This window comes from Apostichopus japonicus, chromosome 17 (genome assembly GCF_037975245.1).
Source record: "Apostichopus japonicus isolate 1M-3 chromosome 17, ASM3797524v1, whole genome shotgun sequence".
Taxonomy (NCBI): Eukaryota; Metazoa; Echinodermata; class Holothuroidea; order Aspidochirotida; family Stichopodidae; genus Apostichopus; species Apostichopus japonicus.
The window spans coordinates 3,042,518-3,055,387 of NC_092577.1; the positions used below are offsets into that span (position 1 = coordinate 3,042,518).

The following is a 12,870-nucleotide window of genomic DNA, read 5'->3' on the forward strand; positions in this document are numbered from 1 at the left end:
CGGCCCGCCGGAGGTGACTACAGTGCGAAATTTTAGTGAGCAGATTTATTGATAACAATTTGAAGCTATATAATCAATCATTCGAACCTTCTGGGTCCAAAAAACTGCATACAGGTCAGTTTGTGTGACACTCTCTCAGCGGGGGGGGGCGGCTGAACTTTATTCATCTGTTTTATCAGGAAGGAAAATAAATCAGTGCGCTCCGCACGCAGCTCACACTTTGTTGCCTTGGGCCTCGGGCAAAAAATCGAGCGTAGGGTTCATGCGGCCCCTCCTTCATCATGATCATTCCATGTGGCCCTCCTCTGCAAAAGGTTGGACAACCCTGCTTTAGACGCAACACAAACCTCAATGGCAAAACATGTTAACACTTTTTATGGGCTCAAATGACATGTTTGTAATGCATTACAGATTTGTCAAGGACAGAAAAGCTGCTGAATCTCATCCGAGCATGCTACCTTATTGATATGAAACTATAAGCACATGCTTTGAGTTTATTTTTTTTCAGAATTTAAACAACAATGGAATAACATTAACATAATTATAAGCCTTGCACTGAGAAGTGAGAATATCAGATCCCAATTTAACTTTAAAGGTGTATTCAAGCGATTCAACATATTTTAAACATGAATATCTTGAAACCGGAAAAAGCTATAGATAGAAACATTAATAGCATTCAGATTGTTTCTCTTTTTGGTTGGACTATAAATATCAAAACTAACTGATTCTGACTAAATTCATCACTTCAGCTGGTGAAGCAATTATTCAGCTGCTCGTTGCATGGTTGCATTTTCGGATGTAAAAACTACCAAAAGCCAGAAGACCATGTTATTCTGGTAAAATACCATTTCTCTAGACTTCCATCAGATGGACCGGAGAAAAAAAAAATCAAGATACGAACGGAGAATAAGAGTACGCAACATGACACCGATAAACAGGACCTTATTATCCGATGAGGTTTGATAAAATTTCACTCCATGAATCATCAGATGAGACACGCACGTCTAAAAGGCAACTTGACTATACCAAACAGAATGTGAACAAATTTGATTGCTGATTCCAAAATCCAGAATGGTTTGGCTGCCAGTGCTGGGATAATCGTCCGCAGAAATCCTGGATACTAACCGGAGAAAACCTGGATACTAATGGGAGCAATCCTGGATACTAACCGGAGAAATCCTGGATACTAACCGGAGAAATCCTGGATACTAACTGGAGAAATGCTGGATACTAACCGGAGAAGAACTGGATACTAGTGGGAGAAATGCTGGATACTAACCGGAGAAATGCTGGATACTAACCGGAGAAATGCTGGATGCTAACCTGAGAAATGCTGGATACTAACCGGAGAAATGCTGGATACTAACCAGAGAAATGCTGGATACTAACCAGAAAAATGCTGGATACTAACCAGAGAAATGCTGGATCCTACCCGGAAAAATGCTGGATACTAACAGGAAAAATCAGGTATACTAACCGTAAAAATGCTGGATACTAACCGGAAGAATCAGGTATACTAACTGAAGAAATCCTGGATACTCACCACCTGGATACTAACCAAAGAAATCCAAGAAACTACAGGAGAAAACCTGGATACTAACCGGAGAAATCCTGGATACTAACCTTCACACTTCACTGCTAATGCTTCATCCAACTTTCTTCGACAAACATTGCAAAACTTTTTTCTGTAGGCCCCCGGATCACTCCAAGAATGAGAAACTGGTTTCTGTAAAGGAAACCAGAAATGAAACATTACAACCATCCGTATAAAAAGAAAAAAAATTGTAATTTCATGTTGTACTCAGTCTACAAATAACCATCATGACCAGCTGTTTAGAAGAAAGTGACTTCAAATGAACAAGAGGTTCCATGATCTTCCAAACGTCCGGCATTAACCCAGACAGTCCAGCTTCAGCCTGGACAGTCCAACATCGGCCCGGACAGTCCAGCATCAGCCCAGACAGTTGGACATCGGCCCGGACAGTCCGGCATTAGCCCGGACAGTCCAGCATTGGCCTATACAGTAAGACATTGGCCTGGACAGTCGGACATTACCCAGAGAGCTACACATTTTTATTACTATACTTTACGTGCATATTAGACTTGGATCAGTATTTATAAACGTACATTACAGATATATGTAGTTAATTTAATTTGCACGTTTGTTTATATCACGTACAGCTAATATGATATATCCCAGCTTTATCTTAACTTTGCAGTATGAAAATTGTGATTTTTTTTATTGTGTACATTTTAAGGAAATTAATAACAGCATCGTCCTGTAATCTCCTTGGTCGTTAATTACTACAGTATTTTTATTGATGTCATACATTTTGATGTCATACGTCAGTGATCACCCTACAGTACTTATAATGTATTCAATCTTGACGGTCTAAACAATCTGTCTTAGTTTTGGTTAAACATTTTCTAGTAAATAATCCCATAATCATGACAATGTACCATTTGTGTCAAAATGTTGCTTCACTCACAGAGATTCAGCAAATGAAAGTCCAAATAAATACATCCCATCTTTGTGTACAAAAGTGGCCCATGGGCCAAACCCAGACCCCATTTGGAGAATTTCAATCGAGGCTCTCGAAAAAAATTGGCTCACAATTAAATCTTTCGCTACCTTGTATATTGATCAAAGGACATGCAGGTACAGTGAGATGTTTATTGTCTGGTTTGTTGATTCAACCAATGGGTTTCCTCTGACCCTCGTAGAAAATTAAATGAGAACCCCTTTTCTAGTGTTTATCACATCTACTGTAGTTCAAATATATAAACATCCCATAAAAACAAGTGACGACGGCTGCCTTGATATGCACGTCAGTGCAAGTATAATTCACCTTCCCAAAAGCAATTACCCACAATGCGACAGCAACCCAAAGTTTATTTTATTTGGAGAAGAAAAAAAACGATTTACTGTAGTCGAAGGAAGGTTCATTGATTTATTACAATCTATTACCACATTGAGTTATATCAGAAACATTCGACTTCATTTTGATTAATCATATCTTTTAGGATGATATTTGAGTTTCATGAACCCTTTTCTTCTTTGTATGAACAATCATAAACAAGTTTCATGTGAATTAGGTATTCAAAATCACCTCAAGTTAAGTCTCCTTCACGTAGGAAAATCATTATCCACACATGAACAAGTATATATATTCCCCAAACCTTAACCGGTTTGTGAATTAACGAGCGACGTACTCACCTCATATAACCTATGCATTACCGTATTAACCTCGCTCTAGCATCTGGCAATTTGTCTGTATGTAAGTGTGGCCATCTCCCTTCCGTAATTTCCAGGCCGCAATGGTGCGGCACCGGACGGAGAAGGGGGAGAGGATCGACCAAGGGGCGGAAACCCCGAGGATACAACCAAAAACATTCTCACCTGAAGAGGCCCTAGGTGGGCTGGTGTGGGTGACAGGTGGGTCCTGAGTGGGCCCGAAGTGGGTCCAGAGTGGGTCGTCGGTGGGTGTAGGCGGGACCCCACGACATCCCTCGAAAATTCCTGGGGGGAAAAGCCGACACATGGTCATATCTGCGTGGCCAGTTCCCCTAGTATCCGAGGAGGGTATCCGACGTGGTTGTATGGTTCCGTCCGCGAGGTCCCCCATAGTGGGGAGGCGGGTCGGGATGTTATATGAGGTGAGTACGTCGCTCGTTAATTCACAAACCGGTTAAGGTTTGGGGAATTCACAGCGCGTACTCCCTCACCTCATATAACCTATGCATTTGTGACACAGGAGCCCTGGCGGTGGGTCGAGGATCTCGCGGGCGGCGGACCTAGGGCCGCTCGGGCAAAATCCCCTTCCGTGGCAGGGGTGTTTGTGAGATAACAGGCGACAAAGGAAGACGGGGTCTTCCAGGCCGCCGCCTTCATAATATCTTCCAGGGGAACCCCCCGGAACCACGCCCTGGACGTGGCGTGGCCTCGGACGTCGTGCGCCCGGACGGGTTCCCCAGGCTGGGTGTGGGCACGAATTAAGTCGGCCATCCACCGTGAAATGGTGTCCTTTGAGGCCGGGGTGTAGGGCGACCGCGGTAAAATGAAGAGCCTGTCCGAGGTACGTAGCTGTTTGGTCCTCTCTATGTACCACTTAAGGGCTCGGACAGGGCACCAGCGCTTGTCTTCCGCGATTGACGAGGCTTGTGACAGACTCGGTAGGAAGATCTCGTTCGGGGTAAAGGTTACTGATTGGTTCTTTGGGAGGAAGTGAGGGTCAGGTAGTAATCTGACTCCTCCTGGTTCGAACCTCGTGAACCCCCGTTGGAGGGTGAGCGCGTGGAGACAGCTTCTGCGCCTGGCAGAGGCGGCCGCGATCAGAAACAGAGTTTTGTGTGTTAGTTTGTCCAATGGAGCATTGTGTAACGGCTCGTACGGAGAGCCCGCAAGGGTCGTCAGGACCTCGTGGAGGGCCCATGACGGGGCCAGGCGGCGCCTGGGAGGGCGTCTGTGGAACATGCCCCTTAAGACCTGGCGGAGGACCGGGTTGGTTCCTACTGAGGAGCCATCCGAGAATCCGCTGTGAACCGCTGCTATTGCGGAGCGGTAATTTCTAATTGTACTTATTTGCTTCCCTTCTCGGAAGAGTTCGAGTAGGAAGGCCGCCACCTGGTCTACTGAGGCCTCCACGGGATCAGCAGCGTTGTCCCCGGCCCAAACATAGTATCGGTGCAGTCTAGAATCGTATGTTTTAACCGTGGACTGCCGGCGGGCATCCACTGCAATGTCCGCAACCTCCGGTGGAAACCCCGCTGTCTGGAGCGAGAGCCGGAGAGTTTCCACGCAGCTAGATGGAGGCTCGTGATGTCGGGGTGGGTTATGTGGCCGCTCCGTTGGGAGAGGAGCTTGGCGGCCGGTGGGAATTTGTATGGTAGGTCTACCAGCATTTCGATGATGAGTGGGAACCATGCTTGATTGGGCCAGCAAGGTGCGATCAAAAGCATGTCCGCTTCCACGTCCCGAAGCATCGTGAGAATTCTGCGGAGTAATCCCAGTGGGGGAAAGGCGTACATGGAGAGGCCCGCCCATGAGACGACTAGGGCGTCGGTCTTCCAGGCCTGCGGGTCGTGGTATCTGGAGCAGAACGTCGGGAGTTTGGCGTTCTTGGCCGTCGCGAACATGTCGACGGACGGCCTGCCGAACAGGTGGAATATGTGGTCGGACCACGTTCGGGAGAGCTCCCATTCCCCATTGTCTAGATACCCCCTGGACAGTGCGTCTGCCAGTATATTGTCTTTCCCTGCTAGGTGGGACGCCCGTAGGCCGATCCGAAGGGAGTCGCAGAGGACGAGCAGGTCCCATGTCCTGCGTAGGAGGGCCAGGGATCGAGTGCCCCCTTGACGGTTGATATACGCCACGGTCGTGGTGTTGTCTGACCGGACCGTGACAGTGTGGCCCGTTAGGTGGGTTGCCCAGTGACGTACGGCCCTCAGGACCGCTTCCGTCTCTAAAATATTGATATGGAGACCCCTCTCGGGCTCCGCCCATTCGCCGGCAACTGTGTGTGTGCCCCATACCGCTCCCCAGCCGCTGAGGGAGGCATCCGTCGTGATCGACGTTGTAGGGGCTGGGTTCCGGAAAGGTCGCCCTGCCGCGATCCTGTCCGACTCTGCCCACCACGTGAGAAACGGGCGAAGCCCCGTTGGAAGTGGGATTGGCGTTGCCGCCGACGACCGATCCGGGGCATAGTGTTTGAGGAGGTGCCGCTGGAGCGGCCTCATTCTGAGTCTGCACAGGTCTAGAAGGTCTGTGAAGCTCGCCATCTTCCCCAATAGGCGCTGCCACGTGAGCGCTGGGGTATTCCGATTGCCTAGTATTTTTCTGGCCGTGGCCACTAGGCTTGCCGTTCTTTCGGCCGTCGGGTAGACCATGCCGCTGGCGAGGTCGAGACGGGCCCCTAAGTATATGATCGATTGAGTGGGCACGAGGTTGGATTTCTCGACATTGATTAACCACCCCAGTTTCGTCAGGAGGGAGACGGTGGCGTTTGTACTGGCGAGAGCCCCTTGTTGGGAGTTGCCGAGTACTAACCAATCGTCTAGGTAGGCGAACACCATTACCCCGTTTCGGCGGAGGTGAGCCAGGACCGCCCTTGTTACCCTGGTGAAAACCCTGGGTGCCGTGGAGAGGCCAAATGGTAGCGCTGTGAAGCGGTAATCTATGGCCTTGTACCTGAACGCGAGGAACCGCTGGTCCTCGAGTCGGATGGGGATATGTAGGTAGGCATCCTTTAGATCGACGGAGGATGCCCACATCCCTGGGCGCAGTAGGTGGAGGATTGATGTGAGAGTCTCCATCCTGAACCTCTCCGGTCGGATGAACCTCCTGTTGAGAGGTCTGAGGTTCAGGATGGGCCTCCAAGTCCCGTTCTTCTTCGGCGTGAGGAAGAACGAGGACCGGAAGAGGGGGCCGTCCGCGTTTGCGGTGGTGACCCGCGTAATGGCGCCTTTTTTGAGAAGACTGTTGATCTCGTCTTCGAGGGCGGCCCGCTTTTCCGGTATCTCGGGTACTGGCGTGGTTGCGAAGAGGCCATATTGGGGTGGGGTAGACGAGAACTCTATCTCGTAGCCCCTTTTTACCACGTCCAGTACCCAGGCTCCTGGGTCGATTTTCTCCCAGTGAGCCCAGAAAACTCTTAGTCGCCCCCCCACCTTGGCCTTGGCTGCTACGGTGGGGTGGGCATCCCTAGGGCCGTTTACCGCGCCCGCGGCTTCCGCGGCTTCCGCGGTATTGCGGGCGGTACGGCCTGTGTTCGGGCCGCGAAGGAGCGGAATGCGTTCGCGGAGCGCCCCGACTCTGACTGTAGCTGGATCTTGAGCGGCTACCTTGTCTTGAGTCAAAACGTGGGCGCGAGGATGAGGTCGGGCGGGACATATGCTCATCCGCCTCCCTCAGAGACTTCATCCTCTCTGCCTCCTCCCGGAGTTTGTCATCGAACTTGCCGCCGAAGAGGTCGCTGCCCAGGATCGGTAAGTTGCGGAACGCGTCCGCCGTGGATCTGGACGACCAATTCAGGGAGTTCAGAACCAGGTCCCGACGTGTCAAGGTAGCCTTAACCGAGACGCGGGCGAACTGGTCTAATACCATCCTGGAAACGGGTCCCAGGAGGGCAATGATGGCGGCGGTATCTTTGCGGGAGATACCCGATGCCTGGGCCTGTTGGAACGATCTGTTCAATAGCTCGGCGAAAAGTAATAGGGCTGACGAGTACTTCATCCCTGCGCGGGAGGCCCTATCTACGTCGAACAGGGAGGATTCTAGGGTCTGTGCACCCTTCTCCCTGAACTTGTCTTTGCCGTCTAAGGCACCCGCCGACCGAAGTCTCTCCTTCACTTGAGGCGGGATTTGGGGTGGCGTGAAAAGACTTTCCCAGTCTTCGTCGCCCACGTGGAAAGTGCGATGGGCTGATCGCTGGAAGGCTGTCCAGCGTTTCGCCTGTGCCACCGCCTCGAACCGCTCTCTACATTCCACATCCACCGGGATGGAGGCTCGAGGCTTTTGGGTGGCCGCGTTCAAAGTGAGTTTGGATGCCGGCCCCTCGTGGGCCCGCGCATCCACCCTTTCCTCGAAGCCGAGGACTCTGCGGAGTACTGCCGTCGCCTTCTCAAAGGCTTCCGCCGAAATTTCTGTACCCCGTAAGGGTTCTTCATCCTCCGCCTCGGAGTCTCCACTGAGGAGGCGGGCACTAGCTGCGATTGACAGCGCATCATCAGCTCTGGAGGAGACGTCGTCCCAGGGATCTGCCTGGGCCTCCTCAGGGGCGAGATCGTCCGTAACCGGTGCTGGCGGTGGCGCCGGTTGTGGTGGAATTGACGGAGCCCCTTGTTGTTCCGGGTCCTGTTGACTCGGCTTTTGTAGCAATTGTCCCAGGAGGTCTTTAACCTGGGAAAGGAGAGCCTGCCCCGGATCTGGGGATTGTCTCCTCTTTCGTTTCTTGGCCCTGTGTCGCCCAGAAGAATGTCCGCTCGAGGACGAGGGCGACGAGCCAGACCTCGACCTGCGTCGAGGTCGCCGGTGTCTTTCCCGGCTCCTACCGCGGCTACGGCTGTGGGTACGGCTTCTGCTTCGGCTTTGGCGCCGTTCCGTACTCTCCGGGGAGAACCCCGAGAAATCTCTCCGGTTGTGGTCCCACGACCCCGGAGTTGAAGTAAATAAGTCCGCCACCGCTTGTCTTCGGGGGCTTCTGGACTCCACGTGGCCTGAAGTGGACGGACCCTCCTGGGGTCGCGGCCGTGGCTGAGCTGACGCCGCACGGGAATTAGCTCCATCTCGTATGGATACCCGTTCCTGAGGAGGGTTTGAGCCATCTCGTATGGCGCCCTCCGTTCCCCCATGTTTAGGGCTTATGCCATCTCTTATGGCCGCCTGGGGTTCCTTCGCCGGCGGCTTCTTTTTCCCCTGCTTTGAGGAAGCCGCCTTCTTTCTTTCTTCTGCGGCTTTATCCGCCAGCCAGGTACCGATCAAATCCCAGCGCTCCTGGGTCCAGTCCTGGCAAATGGAGCAGGTCTGCTTACTCCCGCATGGGCGACACTTTGGGCATAAATCATGCTTATCCCATGCTTTGAACGGACGGAACTGCTTACAAGAACGGCAGTTTTCCATCCTTTTTTTTTTTTTTTTTTCCGAGAAATCTCCGAAAAATTTTTTTTTTTTTCGAGAAATCTCCGAGACCTGAAGCTGTGAAAACTAAATCAAAAACAGTTACTTTACTGCAGAATGAAAACGTACACGGCTGCTGTACGTGAACAGCAAGAAATTCGTATCTAAACCAGTACGAAAAATAAACAAGGCAGTTACTTTACTGCAAAGGGAAAACGTACACGACTGCTGTACGAAAACAGTATGAAGAACTAAACAAAGCAGTTACTTAACTGCAAGTAAGCCCACGTACACGACTGCTGTACGTGGAAGTAAATAAACGCTAGGGGAACGCTACACTAAGGTGCGGGCCTAGCCACGCTACGTGAACCACGTTCACGAGGTAAACCAAAAAAACGTTCGAAAATCACGAAAGAAAAAACGTTTCAAAGACAAAAAGCAGTTCAAACGTGCAGGACGTTGAATAGATGAAAAAGAATTACAAAAACAACGATAAACTTTAGACGAAGTAATTGAAATCTTAGGATTTAGTGAGAGCAATAAGAGAGCGATACTTGCGTAACAGCTGGCAATTACGGAAGGGAGATGGCCACACTTACATACAGACAAATTGCCAGATGCTAGAGCGAGGTTAATACGGTAATGCATAGGTTATATGAGGTGAGGGAGTACGCGCTGTGAATACCAATGTACCGATCATCCATTTGTGTTGGTGCATTATTCAAAATAAACAGTGCTAAAAGCGTGAGAAGGAAAACAACAGCCCAAATTTTCTCAGAAAGGACATTTCTGCGAAGTCATGACCTAGATTTTTCATGTGAGTTCAACTCATTATCATCAACCAAGGAGCAATAAATTACCACAGGCTTGAATTATGCATCAAAACAGATGAAAAGAAAAGATGAAATTTAAGAGAATATGAGAAGAGTCCATAAAATCGCTGTATTTATTACCCATCCATGTTGTTTTGCAGAAATAAACAGGAAGATCCTTAAAAGAGGGAAGCCTATAAGGACATGTCTGCCATAAACTTAACTACTTATCATAGGCTTACTAATGTAGCTATGGCGCAAATTGCGAAATTTGTGGAACTGGTACCTGTACAAAACCATAGCAATCAATGGGGCAAGAACCTTGAAGAATTACTTTACATCCATGCGATCGAACAAAGAAAATATGAAAGTGCACTATATATTCGGCATGCACTCAAGTCATGAGATGACATGAACTGTGACCTTAAAACTTAAGTATCGTTTGGAGGGAAAAACCAACAAGATAAATTGTAATAATGATATCAAACACTATTAAAAGCATCCCTGGATATATAGGTGGCCATCAGAGTTAAGATTCAGAGGCAGGTTCTTGCATAGGTTGATTGGAGACAGGAAAGAGAGAGAAAAAGCTAGGGTTACCATATTTCTATTCTTGAAAAGTGGGACAATGACTCCTGGGTATATGGTCTAGAGAGAGGGTAAGTCTTACCATCTGGAATAGTGAGCATATTGTAAAAACAGTGATATGTATGAGCGTCACAATTAGACCCTTACAGAACCTGGACAACTCAGTTTGCCGATTAATCAGGCCCGTAGGGTAGTTAATTCTTGCTTCTTATCAAGCAAATGTTGATATGTACATGTAAGCAAATTTACAAGCAAAATTCGATATGAATTAAGTCCAATAGCTTAGCTCTGACAGTTCACAATTGGTCCTACGTAGGCAGCCGTGACATCTATCCAGGACACTTGTAGGACTATGGCCCGGGACTAAGGACCTTGGATGCCAGATAAACTTCAGGTCAATATTGACTTCATATGCATTGCCATAAAAGGCATTACAATTTTATGCTAAACACTGACCGTCTGACTGACCAGCCACCCCCCTCCCCCCAAATCCCATATCAAACCTGTCACATGGATCCTTTATATAGCTTCTGATGCAATTAACACACAGTATGTTTGTATTTTAGATCCTCCTGCAAGCAGAAACTCACAAAGAAGCCATCATTATAATTGGCTTATCAAAGCCATTTAAGCTGACCAAAGTCAGTCTCTTACATTCATATTTAATATCCATGATTATGAATTGTCAACAACTCTGTACAGTAGCTGGACGACATACATTGATCTTGGAGTGACTCGAACTCGGGACCTTATGATTGTAAGGCACCGGCATTAACCACTGAGCTAACACATGTATACATATATTATAAATTGACTCACACACACACACACTTTAACCTAATACTTAGACCATATAGTATACTCTACATGTTTAAAGGTCAGCTTGACCCTCAGTCCTTCAATGTCTAGGAATAATGAAGGTCTATGAACAAACATAAAAGTTCTTTTGAAAAGCTGCACTAGCAAGTTTGAACTTGCTTTAAAGAGGAAGTAATAAACATTAAATCATGTATGTTTATATACTCCACTACTTCTTTTCTTCTCAAGCATCTCTCCTTTAATATTTCTTTTCTTGAACATTTTGATAGAGAGCTCTCTGACAAACCTCATGACATGAAATTTAAGTTTTCGGTTTTGTTATTTTGTTTCAATTGTAGACTACAAATTGCATATCAATCTACGCATCAATAGAAATTGAAAGTATTTATATCTATATATATCATATATTGAAATTAATGGATAATTCTATATGAACATCAACAGTTAAAGTCAGCTGTTTAATTAAAGCAGCCATAAAAGCAGCTTTCTTGGCTGCCCAGGCGACCGACTTCACAAAACCCGGTGGTTGTATAATATTCAAAATAAGACTGAAATGGATAAAAACAAAAACTCCTAATGATTAATACTTAATGAGTAATTAATGAATCTGTTAGAATGTACAGAAACTTTTAATGTACTACATACTGTACTATGCTGTCCTGTACTGTGATGTACTGTATTGTACTGTACTATACTATACTGTACTGTACTATACTATACTGTGCTGTACTATACTGTACTATACTGTACTGTACTGTACTGTACTATACTGTACTGTACTATACTATACTGTGCTGTACTATACTGTACTATACTATACTGTACTGTACTGTACTATACTGTACTGTGCTGTACTGTACTATACTAAACTGTACTGTACTGTACTATACTGTACTGTACTGTGCTGTACTATACTGTACTGTACTGTGCTGTACTGTGCTATACTATACTATACTGTACTGTACTATACTGTGCTGTACTGTGCTGTACTGTACTATACTATACTGTACTGTACTATACTGTACTGTACTATACTGTACTGTGCTATACTATACTGTACTATACTGTACTATACTGTACTATACTGTACTGTACTGTGCTGTACTATACTGTACTATACTATACTGTACTGTACTATACTGTACTGTGCTGTACTATACTGTACTGTACTGTGCTGTACTGTGCTATACTATACTATACTGTACTGTACTATACTGTACTGTGCTGTACTGTGCTGTACTGTACTGTACTATACTATACTGTACTGTACTATACTGTACTGTACTATACTGTACTGTGCTATACTATACTGTACTATACTGTACTGTACTGTGCTGTACTATACTGTACTATACTATACTGTACTGTACTGTACTATACTGTACTGTACTATACTGTACTGTACTATACTGTACTGTACTGTACTATACTGTACTGTGCTGTACTATACTGTACTATACTGTACTGTGCTGTACTGTACTGTGCTGTACTATACTATACTGTACTGTACTGTGCTGTACTGTACTGTGCTGTACTATACTGTGCTGTACTAAAATGTACTGTACTGTAATGTGCTGTACTATACTATACCGTACTATACTATTCTGTACTGCGCTGGGCCGTACTATAGTATTTATAATCATCACATACACAGACATGTACAATGTGCATATTGGCCATAGGGAATAATTTTACTGTAAAATGCTATGCAGAACATGGCATTGTGCTATACGTACTGTGCAGAGATGTATAGCAGGTACTGGTGCACACAGAGACCATGTTAGTACATTATATATAACACTCTTTGTAATTAACTGTCCAAAGTGGTAGGAAGTACTGTATGCTTGTATCTAGTACTGTACAATCTATGTTTTCACTGACTTTTTCATGTTTGCTGTTAGAAGTTGTACCACAGGTCATTCATTGTCTTAAAACTTCAGAAGTTACAAAGTAGGATTAATATTTGACATAACCCTTTCTCTATAAGGGTTGTGAAGAATGGAAGGGTTTGCCTGAGGACGTTGTACTTACAAGTAT

At 46.7% G+C, this 12,870-nt stretch overlaps 1 protein-coding gene across 5 annotated transcripts in view; it reads right to left on the reverse strand.

The window, feature by feature from the left end:
- LOC139954803 (diacylglycerol kinase theta-like) overlaps positions 1-12,870 on the reverse strand; it is a 99,325-nt gene that overhangs the window by 41,419 nt on the left and 45,036 nt on the right. For all 5 annotated transcript variants that reach the window (XM_071954750.1, XM_071954748.1, XM_071954749.1 and 2 more), the window contains exon 4: positions 1,624-1,726. In XM_071954750.1, coding sequence (XP_071810851.1) covers positions 1,624-1,726 — 103 coding nt within the window. The remainder of the gene's footprint in view (positions 1-1,623; positions 1,727-12,870) is intronic.